Here is a 21,748-nt window from a genome sequence, read left to right as displayed (position 1 = left end):
AGCACTCGCATCTCTCAAAGATTCCATTAACAATGCTGTTTTCTGGTTCATGCAGCCAGCCGTGGGTCTGCGTACCTCTCCCGCAGACGTTTTCGGACCTCACACACAGATCGGTGAGGAATCACTTTGCCAATAGGTGCCACTGTTGCTCTGCACACACGCCTGAATCGTCAGTGTCCTTCAGTTGAAAATCCAACCTTGAAAAAGCCAACCTAAATCGCCGTGACTGCAATGGTGCAGAGGTAAACCTCTGTACAGACCATGGCCAGAGGCTTGTCCATGCCAAGAATAAGGTATATCTTATTTTATCTTGTTCCTAAAAATAATTATATTATTGCTAATGTTGAGCAAAATTGATTAAGAGATAAATATGCATTGAATTAATTCCAGATATATTTAATCTAAGCCTTTAACTTGCTGCAAGCTTATTGTTGAGCCTCAGACCAATAGCAGCTGAACCTGGCAAACGTCTCCTCGGACCAAATGTGATTAAATTCTGAAGTTGTACATCAGTGCAATAAGAATTTGGACTTATGTCAGCTTTTTTACGTCGGTCATTCATATGCTTTCTCAACTGAGTGAAGTATCAGGGTGGCCTGCTCTGCAGTATAAAGGCCACCTACAGCTATTTCTTCCAGGTTTAGTGTTTGGCAATGTATGGTCAGCTAATCTCATTCGCTTTGCAGCTTATCTACCCTGAAGTGCCATTCAGTATGTAAAGCCAAGGGCAATCAAGGTCTGCTTGCTTACTGCATTGGGAGAAACCTTGCTTCACCTTGTCCTTAGATAGGCAGCCGTTTCATATGTTTACTTTATTCTTGGGTGTTTCAGACATATTTTGGAATAACACAAGGGGTTTTTCTCCTCTTTCTTCAAAGACGTGTATATCAAGCTGTATAAAAATGAAAAAAACAACTAAAGACAAAGAAATTAAGAGATTTATATCCTTTGGGGTTCAGTCCCGCTCTGTTGTTTTATTTTTCTTACTCCAACTGTTCATTGAATGGAAACCAACAGATGAAAATTTTGGCTTCAGTGTTTTAATATATCTTCTGAAATATTCCCAGCCATCTGCAGGTCAGAATGTAACCCAGCAACTTGTTCTAACTAGTAGACTGCCCTCTGCCTATATAACCTAATTCTCGTTCCTTCTTCATGGAACAGATCACTCTTACGTACACGAGCAACAAGCTATATTAAGTAGTACTTAAGATCACCCTAAGCAGTTTACACAGAGGCGTCCCCTGCTTTTCTGCCTCTCACCAGTTGCCAATGGCTTGCAGATATTTGTGATCCCCTTCATAGCCCAGGATTCTACTAACGGTTTGGAGAAGGTGTCCCTGGTTAGAAGGGAGGTCATGAATTTTAGCTGGTTGTCTCAGTTGACAAGTCACAAAAGAAGAAATCAGGGGGATTTCGTAGGAAATGGTGTAGACACTGTTCATCACTCCAGCTTCTTCCTCGTGCCATTTTTTCATCAGGTGCTCAAGAAGGCCATAGTTGGTGGGTGGTTCTGTGACAGGAAATAGTTAAATGTTAGAAATGATAGAATTAAAATTTTGGTCCTGGCATTTTTACTCCATTATTATCATAGGGAATATTTGTACTATTTTGACAGCAGATTAAGGACAAAACAGATCTTTTTTGTTCCCAGGGCATGTGTATCTACCCTCTGGCTGGAAGGGAAAATCGCTGTTCGATACCAGTAGGACAGCAGTAACAGTATAAATGTAAGGAGTCCTGATTTCTCATAGTCGCTCTGGTAGCTATTAAAAAAAGTTAGCAGAGCTGTACATGTCACTTAAATTCAGAAACATTTAGGCTCCGGGAATTCTGCTAGTTGTATCTCACAGCTCTCCTTGTTTTTAGCTGGTGTCTTGCATTATTGCATAGGGGAAAGAAATCTGTTCATTGACACTATCCTTCACTGCTCCCTGTGGTGATTAAGTATTGTTGTATGGATAACATTTCCACTTTAACAATCAGAAAAATAAGGTACTGACTGGGTAAAAAAACTAGCCAAAAGTCACAGCAAAATCCGTTTTCAGAATTAAAACAGAAGGAGGTTCCTGGCTCTAAGTCTGTATATTGACCACTGCACCCTCTTCGTCTGTTTGAATTAATAATGCCGAAAACTACCAAGAATGGGGAAATCTGATTTCTGAGGAATCCAGGCGAGCTTGCGTCCATTCCAGCTGTGGAGGGGAGGCAGCACAGGGTTGTAACCATGTCTATTGTATTTATCGTCATACTCTGATACTAAATTTTGGCTTCTCGGTTCCTCATGATGGGTGAAGAAGTGCTGCATTGGCAGGCCCTGAAACGAGATGCCCATGAAACCATGCTATTTGTCTTTGTACATGGCATTCAGACGCCTTAGCGTGCTTTTGAGTCAGGCTGTACTACCAGAGATAGCACAAGATTTTGTCAGTACTTACATTACTTTTACTTATAATTTAATCCCTGAAAATAAGGGCATTTGCATTCCAAGTAAAGTAAATTTCCAGTTAAATTAAGCAACTACATCTGTATGTCCTGAGATCTGATTAGTCTGATTTCAACATCTGCATCATGGATTTGCAGATACATTTAAGAAGGCTGCAAATGAAAAGCTGATTGTCTTGTGCTCCTTAAGTGTTTGATTTACATACATCACCTTCCAACCAAAGGAGAGAATGATAAGAATATTTGGGGGTGGAACGGCACCTTGGTGGAAGGGACATTCTAGCAGATGGTACTTGTGGGAAAAGTATTGTTGGGAAAGATCCGGGACTCATTTAAGTGCGGTTCATTCCTATGGATCGGAGGCGTGCTGATGAAAATAATCCTCTTTTACCAGCAAACCCATGTTATAGCCCAGGGAATGTCCTGAAGACACGATACCCAGGCCTAGCTGGTAGTTACGTGCCGATTTTTTTCATGTGCCCTGGTCACCCTCTGAGGCAGAGACTGGGAAACAACCAGAGGGTATCAAGAAATAGGTGCCGTTTGTCTTCCTCTGAAAGGCATCCTGCAGCTGTCGAAGGTACGAGGGAGCTCTGGATCCTGTAAACTGGCCACGGAGCTATAGAGTTCTTTTACACATATAGCTGTTTAAGGCTATAAAATATGATTTAAGTATTAGTCGAAGGTCATTGCTGTTTGGGATGTTGGCACGCACAGCCCTTTCTTTTACTTACCTCGTGTTTTTCCATCACGATTCTCCTCAGTGTTTTGTCTGGTTTGTGATCGGGGAAGCAGATGAAGTCCGTTTTGTAAATGCTGCTGCCGGGCTTCCCAGTGCCTTTTCTAAACTAGAGAGATACACAACACGCAGTACAGTTAAGGCAATCTGTTCGTTACAGAATCTCTGTGCCACTGCTGCTTTCTTCATCTACACATTTAAAAAGCACTTATTTGGAAAGAAATCAGTGCTATGTAATTTTTCTCAGAGGGTGGTGTCAGCTGGTATAATCAGCCGTTTTAAAATTCTGGATTGATTCCTTGGTGTAAAAATGATACTTTACAGCCCTTGAAAAATTATTCATGGTTTGGTGTTAAATACTTTTGCCTGCCATGTGAACTAGCATCTAAAAAGGATGAATTAATCTTTTTTTTTTGTTGTTCCTACTTCTGCCGCGGCAGGACAGTCTCTGCAACATAGTCGAGCATTTTGCTCCAGAAAAAAAAAATAAATCTAAAGAAAGTAATTTTAGCAGAGTCAGGAGGATTTGCCCAAACAGCTCCAGTATTGAACCTAACTGGCATGTTTTGACAAAGTTAAATGTTTAATAATAAAATTTTGCTCAGCTGAAGCAGGGCATGCAATCTCTCGAGCAGCTCTGCTAGCAAAGATGCTCTTGTTCGTACAAGCAAATGAAACCAATATCCAAATTATTAAAGATCGTCTGATACAAGTAATAATAAGGATTAACTTATGGAAGGGTTAATGAAACCTCTCGTATAATGTTGATATGTATTATTAAGTTGTAGATATTGTTCTATAGTTGCATTAAGTTGTATAGCAGTCTGAAGTGATTTCCATAAAAAGTGCTATAGCATCTTTAATTGGCTAATGTTACGTCTGGGGTGAACCACACAATAACCCGTGCTCAGGCATTGCTTCTGGCCTGGCTTGGAGAGAAGAATGGCAGATCATGAAGAAAATGAATTAATGTAGGACAAGTAAGATGCTTATCCTTCTCCCTTTTATTACTCTTCTGAGATGAGCCTGGACTCCAGCTCACGACTGCAGTAGTGTACAACCTCCGGAGCATTGGTTCTGACCCATTCTATTCCTGCTCCAACACTTCTCTCCTGATCTTACCCTTTCCCTCTCTTCCACCCAGTTTCCAATGAGAACTTTAGTAGAGTATTTGGGTTCAATTTTCCACCAGTTCTGTCCATCTCTTTGCGATGCAATCATATTTCTTTGTCTGCCAGCACTACCCTCCCTGGTTGTTAGAACTGTCCTTCAGGTTGGGTGGGTGAAAGATTACTCAGTAGCCCATTGCTAAAACTAGGGCAGAAAGGGGGTCCACTGCTGCCTGCCCGTGTGCTGAGAAACGTGGGTGATGTGTGGAACTGCTTGGCCATAGAACCATTTGTTTTTGCTGTCCCCATGGGGACTGTTGTTCCGGTAACCACATTCGAGGCTGCATCGTATCTACTGCTGAGCAAAGCAGTGGCTCCTAAGCCACTGAAGTCAGCTGGGTTTTTTACTCTAATAGACTTCAGAATCAGAGCACAAAGTGTGTCTCAAAGCGTTGTGATATGTGACACATTCCTCCATACCGACACACCACACATCCCTGCAGGACACACAGTCTCTCTTCACAGACAGACACATTTTATTTTTAAAAAGTGGGACAAACCAGAATGTCCATTCAAAATAATGCTGTTCTTTATTGACTTAGCTAAAGATAAGGGCTTGCAGCATGGTACAAGCTTGTATAAGGTTTGCATATTCCATGTTCCAACTAACAGCTGGAATGAGGTTCTCATGAGCCTTGTTTATCATTGTTAATGGCTGCCCTTGATTAACTACCCACCACCTGATATTAAATATCCTAAAAAGATATTTTTCTAGGTTGAGGCATGATAAGACTCGTGGAATCTAAGATGTTTACTATAAGCTTTTTAGGAAGTTAACAACGCTGTCCAATCCCCTTTTCCCAGCTGGAAATGAGAAGCCGCAATAATCATATAGGCTTATGACTCCATGGAATCCATCCTCGAGGTGGTACCAGGTCACTCGAACACCGTTGTCCTCCAATCTCTTCTTGTAAAGCAAGCCGTCATCCCTTAGCACATCATACTCGCACGTTAAGATGAAAGACTCAGGCAGCTGGTGAACAATAGCGTCTTCAGCCAACAGCGGACACAGGTTGGGCTCACAGAATCTTTTCACTGTCTCATAAACTTCAGCTATAAAATCAGTGGGCCTAAGTGGCTTCACACCTCTGACCTTAAATTTTTCGGGGATGTTATCTGGACTCACCCACTTCCTGTACTTCAGCCTCATATCTGGAGGAATATGAGAGCCCTCCAAGACCTCTTGCATATGCAATGCATCCCCATTTAGGTACTGCAAAGCAAAGAAAGCTGCACGCTCTCGGAATAAGAGAGGGACTCCTCGATTTTGATGATAAGATGGCAAATTGAAGTCCAGAGCCTGAAGGCCTGGGTAGATCAAGATCTGAGCACGTAGTTTGGGGAGGTCTGATCTACCTGCAAGGGTCTGGCTAACAGCAGCTGCTAGATTGCCCCCAGCACTGTCCCCGCAGACAATTACATTGGCAGGATCCACGCCATAGTGCTCTATGTTGTTCATGAAGTGTATGGTAGCGTGAAGGCAGTCTTCATACGCAGCAGGGTATTTGTGTTCAGGAGCTAAACGATACCTAGTACACACAGAGAGACAAGTGTAAGAGAAGGAAGTGTCACTAGTATTAATCAGGAAGTGGCATCCAATGCTGTCTTCCAGCCCTATCATTTTGGGGTCTTTTTCCTCTAGGTCAGGATATTCATTACCTCTTATGCTGGCATTTCTCAGGTAGTGATTGTGGGTAAGCTGTAAATTGTGTATTCAATCATAGGGACTCAGTAAAGTAGGACTCTCTTCTGATTAAGAGTCTGACCGAGGCTTTGTACATTTCTTAGTCATGTTCAAAACTCCCTGTGTAGTCTTGACAAGGCAATTTAATAATTTTGTGCCTCTGCTTCCTATGTGTAAAATGGGGGTAATACAGTGTGATTATTCCCTCTTTTTCTATAAATCATAGTTGTTTGGAGCATCTTATTACATGTTCATATGTTCAGCACAAGGAAAACTTTTTTTACCTAAGTTTTTGATTGGCTTTTATAGATTTTCTTAGTGCACCAAATATTTCCCTTTGCGTCTTTTCTGAGTATATCAGGGCATGAACAGTTAAGAGCTGCGAAACCTCCGTTATCACTATTTGTTTCATTATGGACTTCACTAAATTCTATAGAAATTTCTCTGCAGAAAAGAACATCTCCAACACCAGTGAAGCTCTGCTGTGGCACCACAGCAACAGTAATCTCCAAACAGTAGAACTGGGTAGGGTTCACTTACTGAACTGAGACAACTACTGATTCGCTTTCTCTGGATAGGTAGCGGCACACTTTTTCATAGGTATCTGGAAAAGAAATATTGTCATTAGTGCTTTGCTCATGCCCCAGTCTTTGAGACAGCTAGGGAATGTTCATTCCAGAAAGGCATGTATTTGTCTTCAGACTTCCTCCCAAATCACATGCTGAAACCTCCTCTTATTTCAATTTTATTTAAAAGATGAGAATGTTCCTCCAGCAAATATCTTACCAAGACTTCCAAATACCCAGCCTCCTCCATGAAAGAAGAGGATACCTCTCCTTCGTCCACCAGAGGTAGCTTTAGGCTGATAAACCCTCACAGGTACTTTGTTAAAGTGCCGATCCTGGATGAAGAGCTTTGGATCCACCCCTAGTTTCCGTCCCTGTCGCACGTATCGGCCAAAAGTGATTTGACTGCAAAGTCCAGTCTTCTCCAAAATCCTTCCCTGTTAAAGGTAAAAGAAATTAAGGCTTCTTTAAAAGTCTTGAGTTAGCCAAGGTATAAAAGCTCTGCACCATACTTGCATTGAACTGTATTTGAAGGAAATTTTAAAGAAACAAAACAAAAAAAGTGGCAATGTTGGAAAATATGGATACACTATAAGAAGATATAATAATAACAGCACAAGAATTTAGAGTAACTACCGTGAGGATGTTCATAGAGGAGGATAATGGCTATGCAGGCATCTCCCAAACACTCTCTAAATGCCTTCCTGTGTACTAAGTACTGACAGGAGAGTTCATTCTAATGGGTTGTTTAGTCCTTGGGTTTTGCCTTAATAAACCCGTGGAAAAGAGTGAGGAAAAGTAACTCCTCGGCTGGTTTTCTTGGTAGGAATGCCCAGTCCTAAGAAAGTGAGAGGTCCCTGGATAGAGTTAGAAAACAATATTTGTTTTAAGTTTGCCTTGATCAGATTCACCAAAAAGGAGAAATTCTGCTTTTATCATACGAGTAATCACTGGACTCTAAAGAATCAGACTGAAAAATCTGGGCTTCACATACAGCAGTTTGACCCCTGTTGTCTGATAAAAATAAAGCGCTCTGATTTTGGGGAAAAACAATTTTCCCAAGCTCTCACACCCCACAGACTGTAAATTATTTACTTCCATTACTCAAATCCACTGTCATTCTAATATCACACCATAACTTTTATATAGGCCATCCAAACTGGCAGTCTTGGAGTATACATTTTAATTGTCGGTATTGTCCTGCACACCTTTATGCTCATTCTTGTTACATTTATACTTGATAACAACAACGAAATGTCGTATCTAGAAACAGCAATAAAAAGTTCAATAGTTCTTCACTGCATAAACTAATATTCATAAATTGGACCATAAAACTCAGTGAATCTGTAAATCTTGAGTGCTGGGTTGTGTTGTGCAAGTTAGTTACTGCTTTTTATTTGCATAACAGATTGACTGCACAAAATCAAGGAGCTTCCTTTCCCAATGCTCTTGCAACGATCTTGCAAGGTAGAATATAAACCTGATGTAATAAGTGAACAAACAAGAAGTTGGGAACCAAATTAATTAATAGAATCAAACAAATAAGCTGTTATAGGTCAGTTACTAAACAAGATCGCCCTTTTAAACGCCCAATGAGAGTCTGTCTTTATCCATTCCCTTGTCACCTGCTGGTGGGACGCAGGAGAGCTGGGTAGCTGGGTCGGTAGATTTGAAGAGGATGTAAATGGTGTAAGAAACTGTGGAGGAAAACAAGATCTGTGGGATAGCAAAGGCGATGGCGTGGCTAAAGGAGTGAAGGAGAAGACTGAAGATTTAAAAAAATTACAAGATACAGCAAGTGACAGAGGCAGAGTTTAGGAGACCTCTAATGCCGTTTATGCAATGCTGTAAAAGGGAGCCCAAGGATTAAGTAAAGCAGCCCTAACCGGATTTTGTACCATAAATGTCAGCCGCGGCAGGAGCAGTTGAACGGCTGTAGTTTTCCTTGTGCAAGGTGACTTCGCCTGAAGCTGAGGGCAGTTATCAGGCAAAGCACCAGCTCAGCTCTGAATTCGAGACTTAAATCAGCACCGCCGTTTGGCAATCTCTGCTGACGAGCCCTAGCATGCCGCTTCTGACCGGGGAACGGGTTTTGCCCAAGACACGCGCAGTGTCCCGATCGCGGATGCAGCCCCGCCGCTCTCCCCGGGATGTGCAGCCGCCAGCATCCCATGCGGGCGGCAGGGCCATGGGGCTCCTTATCCTGGATCCTGCTTTTTTCTTTTTCCCCTTCACAGCGCAGTCCCTGGGGCGGGGCCGCCCCGGGTTTCGTGCCACCGGCGTGGGGGCGGCGGTTGCCCACCCTCCCCGTTGGGTCCGGACCCGCGAAACCCCCGTAGCCCGGGTGGACCCCCCCGCCCCTTCCCCGCCGAAGCGATGGGCGACTCACCAGGGCCGCCGTGCCGAGGAGGACAGCCAGGACCAGGCGCAGCTTGGCGGGCTGATTCACCCCGGGCGGGATGTCGTAGCTGGGGAGGCCGAGGAGGACCGTGGCCAGCGCCACCGCCAGCGCCGCCAGGGGCAGGAGCAGCAGCAGCAGGGCGGGCAGCAGCGCCATGGCCCGCCGGCCGCCCCCCGGGGCTCCCCGGCCCGCGGCGGGGCCCGGTAGCGGCCGCCCGCCCCCCTCCGCGCCACCGCCGCGGCGGCCCGGGCCGGCGGCGTCACGGGCCGTTTGTGACAGCTCGGCAAAGCCGGCGGCGGGGTCATGGTGCGGGCGGCCAGCGGGCACCGGGGGGGAGGCCGGTGTAATCTCGGTTCAAGGAGGCGAAGCGTGACCCCGGCGTGCGGCAGCGCGGAGCCGCGTCCCGCCGGGAGGAGCTCGGGCTGCGGGGCTGGCGCTGCCGCTTCCCGGAGCCAGAAAACGGGCAGCGCCCGGGGGGTCCGGGGAGGGGTGGGTGCGGGGCACCTGCCTGCCCGGCGGGTTCGGCTTCGCGTCACCGGGAGCGTGTCGTTTGCCCTGAAATCCAGGGATTTTTTGTCTAAGGGCAGCCTGCAGGAGGCTAAAGGAAGGGCTGCCCTTGCTCTGTGACATCTAAACGGAAGGCAGCGTTTGTTTTTATAAAAATTTCTGATTTCCTCAGCCTTGAGATTTGATTTTATTTTTTCTTAGGATTTTAATTTCCTCAGTCTTACTATTTTGAGTATGCTTACTACTGGTTTTCCTTGCTTTCATCAGCAGTTTAAAATGAAGCATCACATCACAGAAATAATACTGCTTTGTCCTGTAAAGAAAACTCAAAACATGGAGAAGCATCACACCACAAATTCTGAAAAAAAGTACTAGGAAACTACTCTCTTAAAGAACATGAAGACATTTTGGTTCATATTTTCTCTCTCTTTAAGCTAAACCTTCCAGTATACACAGATCAAGAACCCAGTTCACTGAGCCTAAAACCTGACCTAAGTGTTCCCTCTCAACCAGTATCCCTTGCCCTGAGCTTCAGCGGGCAAAATGGAGACACCCCAAAATTAAGTAGGAGTTCGTAGAGCTATGGGTATTTCAAAATCAGGGCAGCCCTTACTTGCCTCCAGCAAAGTGTCCCCAGTTAACTCTGGCCTCGAACTGCCACTCTTGCAGATGTGGTTCCTCTGACCCTTCCCTTCAGCTCACTTTGTACCTAACTTGTAGGTTTTTAGCTAAATAAAATAAAGTCATGCTTCTGAGCTTATCAAATGGACACCACAAAAATCATTACTGTAATTCACAGGAATTATTTGATCCAAATCATTCCACAGACATTATTTACATAGAAATAAATCAGCTGGTAATTAAATACAAGGCATCAATCAGATGCTGATTTGAAAGAAAAGTGACTGAAACACAGCATGTGGAAAATATTAAAACTGTAAAGGCTGAACTGTCAATAGTCTCACGAGGACAAAGACCAGTGTTCAGACAGTATTTGAAGTTCACAAATATCAAAATTGGTATTTTACATATCAAAGGATATCACATTTTTTCTGACAAGTACTAACTGAGGTTTGGGAACCTAAACAGAGACATTAGTGGCAGAAGCATAAAGAGAGAAAGTTGTTTCTACAGGCCTTTTATGAATTTAACAACGCTGTCCAATCCCCTTTTCCCAGCTGGAAATGAGAAACCGCAATAATCAAATAAGGTTATGACTCCATGGAATCCATCCTCGAGGTGGTACCAGGTCACTCGAACACCGTTGTCCTCCAGTCTCTTCTTGTAAAGCAAGCCGTCATCCCTTAGCACATCATACTCGCACGTTAAGATGAAAGACTCAGGCAGCTGGTGAACAATAGCGTCTTCAGCCAACAGCGGACACAGGTTGGGCTCAAAGAATTTTTTAAGTTTCTCAAAAACTTCAGCCTTGAATTCATAGAGCTTGTGTGGTTTGTAGCCTCTGACCTTAAATTTTTCGGGGATGTTATCTGGACTCACCCACTTCCTGTACTTCAGCCTCATATCTGGAGGAACATGAGAGCCCTCCAAGACCTCTTGCATATGCAATGCATCCCCATTTAGGTACTGCAAAGCAAAGAAAGCGGCACGCTCTCGGAATAAGAGAGGGACTCCCTGATTCTGCTGATAGGATGGTAAATTGAAGTCCAGAGCCTGAAGGCCTGGGTAGATCAAGATCTGAGCACGTAGTTTGGGGAGGTCTGATCTACCTGCAAGGGTCTGGCTAACAGCAGCTGCTAGATTGCCCCCAGCACTGTCCCCGCAGACAATTACATTGGCAGGATCCACGCCATAGTGCTCTATGTTGTTCATGAAGTGTATGGTAGCGTGAAGGCAGTCTTCATACGCAGCAGGGTATTTGTGTTCAGGAGCTAAACGATACCTAGTACACACAAAGAGACAACAAAAGTAGGAGAAGGAAATGTCGTAATTGTAAATACAAATTTTCTATAGCACCTTGGCTTTCCCTGTGTTGTTTGGAGTATTTTCCTTCAGCAAAAAACCCGGTGTTGTTATCTTCTAGAGAGGTATTTGTCCAGCAAGTTATCACAGAGAAATGATAGCCAGTAGGATGAAGTTGCAAGGATGTAGCATAGTTGGGATGTTCTTCTGAGAACAGCACTGATCAGAACTTGAGTGGTACAAGTTCATTTCACTCTTCTGGTCTAGACTGCACCTGGCTTGTGGATGAAGCAATTTAATCTGTCTCACCTGAGTTTGATCAGTCTCACCTTTACTTAGGATATTTTCTCTTGAGAATTCTTTTATTATTGTTTGTAAATAACTGGGACAGCGTTATTTTTTATTATTAGTAGTATTAAAATATATTAGCATTTGATTCTTACTGTTAAAAAACTCCTTGAAGTTTACAGGGTGATCACGTCTAATCAAACAGATCACTGAATCACCACCTTCCAAGTTTGTTTGTTTATTACTCTGTTCTCAACACGGAAGAAAACTCTTCTGTAAAACATCCCTTCTTTTTGTGTGGTGCCAGCGTAGTTGTGTGTTGTGAGATACACGAGCGTTACTTTGGGGTCTCTTTGTACTCTCTCTGCATTAGCAGGGGGAGAAATGAAAATAGTCCCCTTGAAATTCTGCCTGACCGTCTGGGACCCGGGGGAAATGGTTTACTGAGTGGAGTGTTCCCTTAAGGCGTGCAACACTGTGGTGCTGAGAAATGAAAAGAAGGAAAAAGACTTCCATAGGGTAAATACTGACATAACTCACCCAACAGACACAACCACCGCGTCGCTTTCACTGGCAATATAACGGCAGATCTTTTCATGGGAATCTGAAAAAAAATTGGGGGGTTGTCAGCTGTCTGCTCGGTTTCCAGATAAAACAGCCAAGGAAGGCGACAGCCCCCGTTTCCCGCCCCGGCCGTGCCCTTCCCGGCCCTCACACGCCGCCTCCCCTCCCCTTGTCCCTCTTCCCCTCAGCCTCGCCGCCTCCCCTCCAGGCAGGGCTTCCCCGCCGGCTGGCCGAAGATGACGGGGAAACTCAGACAGATTTCAGACTTTATGCCAGGTTTCGGGGCAGAATTATTCCCCCGCCTCCAAGAGATAACAGCGGCAGCGCTAAGCCGCGCTGCGGTGGGAGGAAGGACCCGTCCCGCCCTACCGATGCTGCAGTACAGCCAGCCGCCGCCGTGGAAGAAGATGGCGCCCGCCCGCAGGCCGGCAGATGGCGCGCGGGGCCGGTACAGCCTCACCGGCACCCGGCCGAACCGCGCGTCCTCCTGCCAGAGCCGCGGGTCCGGCCCCAGCCTCCTCCCGGAGCGCACGTAGCGGGTGAAGGCGATCTTGCTGCACACCCCCATCTTTTCCAAAATCTTCCCCTGTTGGGAGAGAGGGAGGAGAGCCCGGCTGAGCGCAGGGCGGCCGCCCCGGGGGCAGGCAGCAACCGCGGGCCTCCGCCTCACGCCACGCCGGGCAGGTTGCCGTGAGGGAGACCCTCTGCCTGCCGCCCGCCGGCCGCTGCGAGGCCTGACGGGGCACTCGGGCTTCGTGTTGGCGGGGTTCAGCCTGCTCCGGAGCCGCTGGCCTCTACCCTCGCTTTTAGCGGCCGCTCCAGTTTGGTCCTCACCAGAAAGCTGGCCCGGGAGAAGATGGAGCCGTGGCAGTCCCCTGTGAGGCTACGCGCCTGGGCGAGGGGGGTTGCTTTGGCACCGTGCGCCTGAGCAGGTAGGCCCATGCGTTCAACTCACGATCTGTCAGGCAAAATGTCTTAGGGGAGAAAAAAAAGGTGTCCTTTGGTTTCATACCGGCTTCCCCGTCGTTCCACTAAGGCTTCCCATGAGGCTTGGGTTTTATCTGATTAAGAAGTGCCCGGCCTTCCATCTGTGTTACTGGAAAGCCCCAAAAATGGCCTAAAAACATCATCTGTGCTTAGCTAAAATGGAAATCAAAGCAATCTCACTTTTCATAAATAATTAATTTAAACTTAATTAGGGAAGCTTAGCTGATAAAGCTTGGACTCTTATGGTTAGTTTCATCCCTATGTAATAGGGAAAACCTGACTGAAACTATCTGACGTCTAATAGAAACACTTTTACAAAAATTGACCTCTAAAGACAGCCCCCCAAAAAGGAAAGCCTTCATTTAAGTCTTAATGCAGCCAGCAGGATTCTGGTATTTAGATGTACAGCCTTACAGAAATGACACCTGAGGCACAATTTTGGCAGAAATCATGGCAGAGTAACTCACCATAGCAGATGTGCTAATCACGAAAGCAAGGACAAGTCGAAGCTTTCCAGGTTGATTCACTCCAGGAGGGATACTGACATTGGAGTATTCAGATTGAATTGTTCCCATAATTGCTAGTATGAATGAAGCAGTAAAAATCACCAGCAGTATCACTGTCAATATATAAAAAAATGCCATTTCACTTAACCAAAGGTGAGATGTCTTTACGCCTATCTTTGATTGAGCTTTCTCAGGCAACCACAGAGCCGTTCAAGATACAACAGATCTCTCAGGTGCCCTACACTTTAAAGTCTTGTAAACATTGTGCAAGGTGCCAGCAAGCATCACCCTGGAGAAGAGTCAGATCAGAATGTGTTTAATTCCTGTTTAGCTTCATCTTAATTATGGGATTGATAAAGGGCCTGGTATTCTTGGATTGCAGATGATATGAATGACTCTTCAGAGATAGCAGTTAAGTACTGAATGAAGTTCTAGTTTATGACGGGTTGCTATTTACAAAAAGATCCAACTAATGTGGAGGCTAAATTGTCTCTTGCTTTTGATCTGCAGCCACAACATATTGCTTCCCGTATTGCGGACATTCTTTAAGTAGTTTGGAATATATAGTTTTAACAAGGACATTTACAAAAGAAAACATAAACTGAGAGGAAAAAAAAAGCTAACTAATGTGTGCTCTACAAAAGTAAATGCATCAATCTTATTATTAGAGTATTTAAGCACAGGAACAAGTTTTTCAGTGTACTCGTATGTTTGATAAACGTAGTAAAACACTTAAAGCGTTTCCTCCCTTGTAATTTAAACAAAGCTCTTTAATAGAGTATCTCCGCTGGGGACAGTTGCTGTTTTCACTTTATTTTTTTAAGTCTAAAATACTAGTTACCTAACCCATAGAAATTTTCTGCAAGTCGGTGACTGGGAATCTTAGCTTCGTATGCTACAAGTAGCATATAGCACAGGCACTGTGTTACAGTATTGTAATACCAGCCTCCCTGTCTTTTGCCAAAACACACTTAGCATTCTAGGAAGAATGAAACCAAGATCATAATTGAATAAAAGGGGTCAGACCAGATGACGATTTAAAATTTTACTGCATCTTTAATATTTATTGTGAGTAGCAAGTGTCTAGTCCAAATAGATTATTAAAATAGGCAGACTGCTCATGGAATACTTCAAACAGCGCTAAAAGAAACTTTCATAGCATTCTTGAAATATCTTTTTCAGTGGGCACACTGGCATAATTGCTCATTAGCAAGTTGTCCTATCTAAACCTCTTCTATGGAATTTAGAAGCATAAAAGACTACAGAAAATTGGCAGTACATACAGAAGGAAAGATAATTGATTCTATAAGCTTTTTAGAAAGTTCACGATATTGTCAAGGCCCCTTTTTCCAGATGAAAATGACAACCAATCACTATTAAATGAATTTATGACTCCATGGAATCCATCCTCGAGGTGGTACCAGGTCACTCGAACACCGTTGTCCTCCAATCTCTTCTTGTAAAGCAAGCCGTCATCCCTTAGCACATCATACTCGCACGTTAAGATGAAAGACTCGGGCAGTTGCTGAACAATAGCATCCTCAGCCAACAGCGGACACAGGTTGGGCTCACAGAGTCTTTTCACTGTCTCATAAACTTCGGTTGTACAGTCAAGTAACACATGTGGTTTGTAGCCTCTGACCTTAAATTTTTCGGGGATGTTATCTGGACTCACCCACTTCCTATAATTTAATTTAATATCTATAGGAATATGGGAACCCTCCAAGACCTCTTCCAGATATGATGCATCCCCATTTAGGTACTGTAACAAATAGAAAGCGGCACGCTCTCGGAATAAGAGAGGGACTCCCCGATTCTGCTGATAGGATGGCAAATTGAAGTCCAGAGCCTGAAGGCCTGGGTAGATCAAGATCTGAGCACGTAGTTTGGGGAGGTCTGATCTACCTGCAAGGGTCTGGCTAACAGCAGCTGCTAGATTGCCCCCAGCACTGTCCCCGCAGACAATTACATTGGCAGGATCCACGCCATAGTGCTCTATGTTGTTCATGAAGTGTATGGTAGCGTGAAGGCAGTCTTCATACGCAGCAGGGTATTTGTGTTCAGGAGCTAAACGATACCTAGTATACAGAAAAGACAACAAATGTACGAGAAGGAAACATTAGTTTTAAACGTATTGCTGAAAATACTGGTTCCTGCAACCAGCAATACCTTGATTACGTCAGAATTTTCCATTTCTCCACAGGTTGATCATAAATATACTGCAGTTAGGTTAAGTTGTTTAGATTAACTTGTCAAGATATCATCTGTTTAGGGCATTTCTCAGGACTTGAACAACAGGAGTGATCAGCTGCCAACTATGTCCGGGTTTTATTGACAGCCATTTAGTCAGTTTATGCTTTGGTTTTCCATGTGTCAGATACAAATGATAACACTTTTGGTTTGTGTCTTTGTTAGAGTGCAAATATATACTCATAATCCAAATTATAATGTAAGTATATTGATGATGATACTAGTTTGTCATGCATGTAGTGCTTCTGTAAACATCAAGCAGGGTTTCCTTGAATAAGGATTAAGTAGGATATATGGCTTAACCATCTGTTTACTATCAATTTTCAGTTTAGAATTGGAAAACATTGATTGACAAGTCCCACAGATCCAGTTCTCTGAGAATCATTGTTGCTATGATCAGGGAAGCTATAAGGTGATGTTTACACTATAAGGAATAATCTCTGAAAAACAGCATGAGGAAAGACTCACCCAACAGATACAACCACAGATTCACTTTCGCTGGCAATAAAGCGGCATAGCTTTTCATGGGTCTCTGAAAGAAACAGATTTGGTGGGGTTTGGGTTTGTTTTGTTTTCCGGAGTACTAGTGTTGTCTGTTGCATAAGTCAAAGAATTCCAAGAAGAAAATACTCTACTTTCCCCTGCCCCTTCGTACATAGCTCCTCAGATCTTTTGTACCCTCTCATTTTCCTATTTCAGTATTTGCTTACTGTATTTTCCCCTCATATCTCATTGTTCTTGTCTTTAAGAAAAATGCACATAATGCACAGCAGATGCTTCATTTTGACAGCAAGACTTAGGAGAGTGCATCTGTGGTTATACTCGAACTTCGTAACTGCTACAGGCCAAGCACCAATCAATTTTCCCATTTATTTAACTAAATTACAGTATTTTTTTTCTGTTAGATATCTTACCAAGACTTCCAAATACCCATCCTCCTCCATGGAAAAACATAACTCCTCTCCTTTGGGTGGCAGATGGAACCTTAGGCTGATAAATCCTTACAGGCACTTTCTCAAACCGCAGGTCCTTGATGAAGAGCTTCGGGTCCACTCCTAGAGTCTTTCTACCTTGCATGTACCGGACAAAGCTAACCCCACTGCAGATGCCAATATTTTCCAAAATCTTTCCCTGTTCAAAGGCAAAGAGAGTAGGGAGTTCACTCAAGAGATTTTGTATTTTCCAGAGTAAAGAAACTGCATGGACAGTAAACTCACGATATCTAACTCGTGTACTTTAGGGCAATCATAAAATGTTTGAGTAGTTGTACAGGTATAGTACAACTGAACAAATAATTGTAGCACCATGAGAGGTCACATGAACAGCAGTGTTCACAAAGAACATAATCCCAAACCAATGCAGCATTAACAAAGACTGGTGAAATATATCCCTTTGCTTTCTCAGCAAGTCCTTTACCTAACATTGAAAACGAGTTTAGTGTTTACTGGTTTTTCTGTTCTTGCCCCTGAGAAGATGAGAAAACATAGCGAAAGATGATAGTTCTGGTGCTGATTTTCGTTATATGGACACTTGCCCAAAGTAGAGTTGACTAAGTTGAGAATATATTTGATAATGGCTTTTTGATTCATCTCGGAAATCTTCACTAATGTTTGCAATGAATGCACTAGCAAGAAGACCCGAGATATTTAGTAGGCCTAAACTTCTGCTCTTTTGTATGGTGGAGTGATATTTGTGCCAGGCACCAGAAGATGAAAAGAATACAAATAAGAGCTACTGGTCCAGCGTAACTTTGCAAAAATAATAATAAAAAAAGGGGCTAACCAGTACTTCATTCCTTACAAAGATTTGGATCAAGCTTTTAATATTGACTATTTCGTTATGAATGTTTCTCATTAGACTCCCACATTTGTATGGATTGTCAGTACAGTGTTATGACTCTCAGTATATGTACCTGTGAATGACCTTTTCATCAGTGACTCCAGCTATTTAGAATCATAGAATGGTTAGAGTTTGAAGGGACCTTGAAGACCATCCAGTGCCACCCCCTGCCCTGCGCAGGAGCACCTCCCACCAGCCCAGGTTGCTCCAAGCCCCGTCCAACCTGGCCTTGAACCCTTCCAGGGATGGGGCAGCCACAGCTGCTCTGGGCAACCTGGGCCAGGGGCTCACCACCCTCACAGGAAAGTAATATTCTCCATGCCTGATTTTGAGGGTGAAGAAACTAACACATTGTGCAACATACTGATTTTAATTTGTTATAGAACTAGTCTTAGTGTCTCTGAGTGTATACAAACATGATAAAATTATTTATTCTTTTGTATTTGCTATTTTCTAAGCAGAAATGGAACAACTACAAAGAATGTTCTCACCTTTACAGTCAATTATTTGGTTTCTTTTGACCTGTATTGTTTAGATTGCAGCATACAAATTCTGGTTTATGGTACTAATGAGCAGTGTATAGATGATAAAAAGCCAACTGGCTTTTCCAGCTGTGTACGTGAAGTAATCTCTTTCTAATTACAACTTGTGTGCAGCCAAAGCATGAGAATATATGTCTAGAATTCTTTACTATGGTCCACTATAATCTAGAATATTTCCGACAGAGAAATTCTTTTTTCATTTAAATAGTTTGTCCCTCTTGAAGGTGTTCAAGTAATTTATTAAATATATGCACAACTTATGCTATCGCATGTATTTCTAACACCTTCCATCATCACAGCATCTGTACATCTGTCATCACATGGAAATACTCCTGCTTCAGTGAGATCCTTTGTCAGCAGAGATCACCATCATCAGAGTTGAGTGCTGGTAAGAGCTTCAACTCCTGTGGACTGGTTACCTTCCCACTCTTTTACAGGCCAATTCACCTGGAGAAGCTGGGCTGGCCAGAACCCCTCATTCCTATCAGACAAGCCTCCTTAGTTGCTGCAGGAGTTATAAATATGTGTTCAGGGGAGATGGAATTCCTTCAGCTCATCTTGGGCAACATTACCTAATTTTGTCACTTGTGTGACAAAAACTCCCCCTTCCCAAACCCAATTCTGAAATGTTCACTTTCTAATTTTATCTTCAAAATAAATACATAACTCCTCGTCCCTAAGTCCAAGAAAAGCTTGAAAGTATGGCCCAAAGACATCTGATATGATCTGAACCTAGAGTGGAAATATAAATGATCCACCATGTATTAGCATTCTTAATCAAATTATTGCTAGGTTAGCACAATTCATTGTAGAAGCACAGTCAGACTTTCAAATGCGTGTGTTAGGCAGTATTCCATGCTGCCTAACATAAGAGCTAGGCAGGACTCTAATAACGCAGTGTAGTGTAAAAAATCTGGTAAAGGTTTCTTTAGCAAAACTGAGCTTCTAAAAACAACATGCAGCATGATAGCTATGCCCTGCTCTCCTCTACGAGAATTAGTTCCACGCAGGGTTCTCGCATTAAGTTTAAAATCTACAGGTTCACCATTCTTCCCCCACTAATCGCCCCAGGTTTACTTACCACCACAGCTGTGCTTATTAAAATGATATGAATGATTCGCAGCTTTACAGGCTGATTCACTCCGGGAGGAATTTCTGAGTGGGAGAAATCAAAATTAATTGCCCCCATGACCAACAGTATAAATCCGGCAACAAAAACTGCTAAGAATAACACCAGCAGTGTGTAAGCAACTGCCATTTTGTTGAGCAGCAAAGTGGTCTGAAATGTCTTTGATTTGACTTTCCCAGATATGTTTGTCTTGTTACTTCCTGATTCTTTGTTCCTCATAAGGTTGCTCTAGTAAAAAACCCTTCTCCTTCCTTTTACAAATACATTAGTAGGTATCTTTCCCTCTCCCCTGCCCCCCTCCTCCTGCTTCCTTTATTTCACAAAGGATAAGTTGGTCGAAGTCCTGAATTCATTGAAAGGTCTACACCAGCATCATTTCAGAATTTTTGCAGGAAACCGGACCTTATCTGGGAGAAGAGCGTTATGAATAAACTGCATTAATATTAAATCAATTGGAGGTGAAAAATGGACGCAGGACATTTGCGTGCTTTGAGTTTGTGACACTATAAAACACTACTGAGAAGAAAGGAGCCTGCATAAGAGGATTGTCACTCTAAAGGGCCAAAGGAATTGTCACCAATAGTTTTTTGGAAATGTGCACCTGTAAAATTATGTCATTATCTCAATCTCGGGGTTTTTTTAGTATTTGTGTTTTCTTCTAAGAACACGGTTAAAAACCAACACAGGAGGCTGAGTTTAGATTCATGATCAGGTTACCTTGTATCAGGTAAACTTCAGTAACTCTCGGTGTGCAGCAGGTACAGCATTAAGTGTCTTAAGGTAATCAGCAGTTAAAGAGTTTCGAATCAAACTGCTTTATCTTGTTCTTGCTGTGGAATGGGATTGTGCTAATGTAGAGATGCTGTAGTTTAAATGATGCTCGAGATATTAATTGTGAATCTGAGTCTGCAACTCTTCAAACAATTAGGATGTCAGAACATTGTTGAAATTGCAAATTACCAGGGAAATGAAAGATGTAAAAATCTAACTTCATTAAGCAGCCATGTTAAAATTTTGTTCGGTGTTTTTGTTAAGTTGTAAGTGATGGAGGGAAAGTACCCTGTAATTTTAGTTAGAAAACTTTGTAAAAAATGAAATTTCTTATTTTTTTCCAGTGAGAAGTTGAGTGTTTTTAGTAGGGCAGATGGTCATTGCAAAATATTCTGAAGTAGAAGGATATATTTTGTTTAAAAACAACAAAAGTCCAGATTTAAAAAAAAATAATTCAAAAATAGCCCTCCCAGTCATGTTCCTGGCCTTTCAGTTTATATTGTGTTTCCACAGTTATGCGATCGTATGCGATAGCCTTAGATAGTCCAGTTGTCTGGTAAATTAATCACTGTGCACAGCACAGATTTGACAATTAGCAAGATTGTGGTCTCTGTCTGCCAGTGTTGCATTGTTCCTTTCACCATGAGGTGTTCAGTTAGGTTTATCAGTATGTGTTTTGCAAACGTAACTTGCTCTTGCAACAGAAATATTTGAAGTTCTGGTTTTTATTTTTTTGTTGTTGAAAGCATCACAAAATTGTCCCAGCATTACAGTCATATGATAACATAAGGTTGTACTTCCCCCCCTTTCTTACATCTGTGAACTTCAGAACTTTTTCAACAAACATAACATAACAGATAGCATAACAGGTAGTCTTGAGCATAAGATAATCTTGAAAGCAGAAAAGGAGTACAAAAAGGAAAAACAGTCTCACCTCTGCACTTCCCTAACATGTACACACTCATTAAAGTTTAGGCGTTCCAGTTTAAGAATCAAAACGTCATTTCTCAGATTCCAAACAAAATCAAACCCATACTAGGTCCAGCTTAGAACTTCTGCTTCAGACAGAAGCCTTTCATTTGACGACACTTTTTCAGGAAAAGTGTAGTCTTTGTGCAAACTAACCCTGGAAATTAAAATTAAAATAATAAAAAAAAACGGAAATTAAAATTAAAATGCATAGCTGCAATTTCACTATGTGACATAAGACTTCACTGAACCTGAGTCATTTCGCTCTCCATCTGATACCCTGAACATCTCCTGTCTCTCACAAGGGCCAAAGCAGACCCCTGTTGTTGTCTTCAGCGTTTCTGGGCAGTCGAAGAATCTTCGGGAAGAGATGTTCTTGCTGCTTGCCTTGAATGTGTGCCAGCCATGCAAAGATACTAGAATTGTTAGAGTTGAAGTGAAACAGCATGTGCCAGGTGCCTCGCTTTTG

At 43.0% G+C, this 21,748-nt stretch overlaps 5 protein-coding genes across 6 annotated transcripts in view; 1 reads left to right on the top strand and 4 right to left on the bottom strand.

Moving 5' to 3' along the window:
- Positions 1–941: 941 nt before the first annotated feature.
- On the bottom strand, positions 942–4,405 carry CFAP107 (cilia and flagella associated protein 107). Its single transcript, XM_074560796.1, has 4 exons — positions 4,307–4,405; positions 3,180–3,293; positions 2,140–2,317; positions 942–1,513 (listed from the first exon to the last, which is right to left on the bottom strand). Exons 1-4 carry the CDS (start codon positions 4,403–4,405, stop codon positions 1,260–1,262), a joined length of 645 nt encoding a protein of 214 aa, XP_074416897.1. The 3' UTR covers positions 942–1,259.
- A 455-nt stretch (positions 4,406–4,860) lies between these two features.
- LOC141751921 (arylacetamide deacetylase-like 4) lies at positions 4,861–9,299 on the bottom strand. 2 transcript variants are annotated; one of them, XM_074609551.1, is made up of 4 exons: positions 8,993–9,299; positions 6,824–7,040; positions 6,578–6,641; positions 4,861–5,882 (listed from the first exon to the last, which is right to left on the bottom strand). In XM_074609551.1, the coding sequence occupies exons 1-4, from the start codon at positions 9,158–9,160 to the stop codon at positions 5,108–5,110; spliced, it is 1,224 nt and encodes a 407-aa protein (XP_074465652.1). In that variant the 5' UTR covers positions 9,161–9,299; the 3' UTR covers positions 4,861–5,107. The 2 variants fall into 2 exon arrangements, with proteins under 2 accessions (XP_074465652.1, XP_074465653.1); XM_074609552.1 differs by having other exon boundaries at positions 6,869–7,040.
- A 381-nt stretch (positions 9,300–9,680) lies between these two features.
- LOC141751952 (arylacetamide deacetylase-like 4) lies at positions 9,681–13,311 on the bottom strand. The gene is made up of 4 exons (XM_074609627.1): positions 13,121–13,311; positions 12,656–12,872; positions 12,263–12,326; positions 9,681–11,414 (listed from the first exon to the last, which is right to left on the bottom strand). Exons 1-4 carry the CDS (start codon positions 13,226–13,228, stop codon positions 10,640–10,642), a joined length of 1,164 nt encoding a protein of 387 aa, XP_074465728.1. The 5' UTR covers positions 13,229–13,311; the 3' UTR covers positions 9,681–10,639.
- DHRS3 (dehydrogenase/reductase 3) overlaps positions 12,868–21,748 on the top strand; it is a 77,290-nt gene continuing 68,409 nt past the window's right edge. The window contains exon 1 of the mRNA XM_074609629.1: positions 12,868–13,218. The gene's annotated coding sequence lies outside the window, so the exon portion shown is untranslated. The remainder of the gene's footprint in view (positions 13,219–21,748) is intronic.
- LOC141732060 (arylacetamide deacetylase-like 4) lies at positions 14,894–19,668 on the bottom strand. Its single transcript, XM_074560369.1, has 4 exons — positions 19,492–19,668; positions 16,944–17,160; positions 16,498–16,561; positions 14,894–15,857 (listed from the first exon to the last, which is right to left on the bottom strand). The coding sequence occupies exons 1-4, from the start codon at positions 19,666–19,668 to the stop codon at positions 15,083–15,085; spliced, it is 1,233 nt and encodes a 410-aa protein (XP_074416470.1). The 3' UTR covers positions 14,894–15,082.

This window comes from Larus michahellis, chromosome 16 (genome assembly GCF_964199755.1).
Source record: "Larus michahellis chromosome 16, bLarMic1.1, whole genome shotgun sequence".
Classification (NCBI taxonomy): Eukaryota; Metazoa; Chordata; class Aves; order Charadriiformes; family Laridae; genus Larus; species Larus michahellis.
Note: the sequence above shows the minus strand (reverse complement) of the source record. Positions and strands in the feature narration are given on the sequence as shown.

Excerpts from the sequence above, each read along its gene's own strand:
- LOC141751952 (XM_074609627.1), bottom strand. The coding sequence starts at position 13,228 with ATGGGCCTACCTGCTCAGGCGCACGGTGCCAAAGCAACCCCCCTCGCC. Across the intron at positions 12,873-13,120 it reads TCTCCCGGGCCAGCTTTCTG|GGGAAGATTTTGGAAAAGAT; the intron begins GTGAGGACCAAA and ends CTCTCCCAACAG. Across the intron at positions 12,327-12,655 it reads CTGGCTGTACTGCAGCATCG|ATTCCCATGAAAAGATCTGC; the intron begins GTAGGGCGGGAC and ends ATTTTTTTTCAG.
- LOC141751921 (XM_074609551.1), bottom strand. The coding sequence starts at position 9,160 with ATGGCGCTGCTGCCCGCCCTGCTGCTGCTGCTCCTGCCCCTGGCGGCG. Across the intron at positions 7,041-8,992 it reads TCCTCGGCACGGCGGCCCTG|GGAAGGATTTTGGAGAAGAC; the intron begins GTGAGTCGCCCA and ends TACCTTTAACAG. Across the intron at positions 5,883-6,577 it reads TCAGTAGTTGTCTCAGTTCA|GTATCGTTTAGCTCCTGAAC; the intron begins GTAAGTGAACCC and ends TGTGTGTACTAG.
- LOC141732060 (XM_074560369.1), bottom strand. The coding sequence starts at position 19,668 with ATGGCAGTTGCTTACACACTGCTGGTGTTATTCTTAGCAGTTTTTGTT. Across the intron at positions 17,161-19,491 it reads TAATAAGCACAGCTGTGGTG|GGAAAGATTTTGGAAAATAT; the intron begins GTAAGTAAACCT and ends GCCTTTGAACAG. Across the intron at positions 16,562-16,943 it reads ATGGGTATTTGGAAGTCTTG|AGACCCATGAAAAGCTATGC; the intron begins GTAAGATATCTA and ends TGTTTCTTTCAG.
- CFAP107 (XM_074560796.1), bottom strand. The coding sequence starts at position 4,405 with ATGATTGCATCGCAAAGAGATGGACAGAACTGGTGGAAAATTGAACCC. Across the intron at positions 3,294-4,306 it reads GGGTGGAAGAGAGGGAAAGG|TTTAGAAAAGGCACTGGGAA; the intron begins GTAAGATCAGGA and ends GTATCTCTCTAG. Across the intron at positions 1,514-2,139 it reads ATCAGATTTCCCCATTCTTG|AACCACCCACCAACTATGGC; the intron begins GTAGTTTTCGGC and ends TTCCTGTCACAG.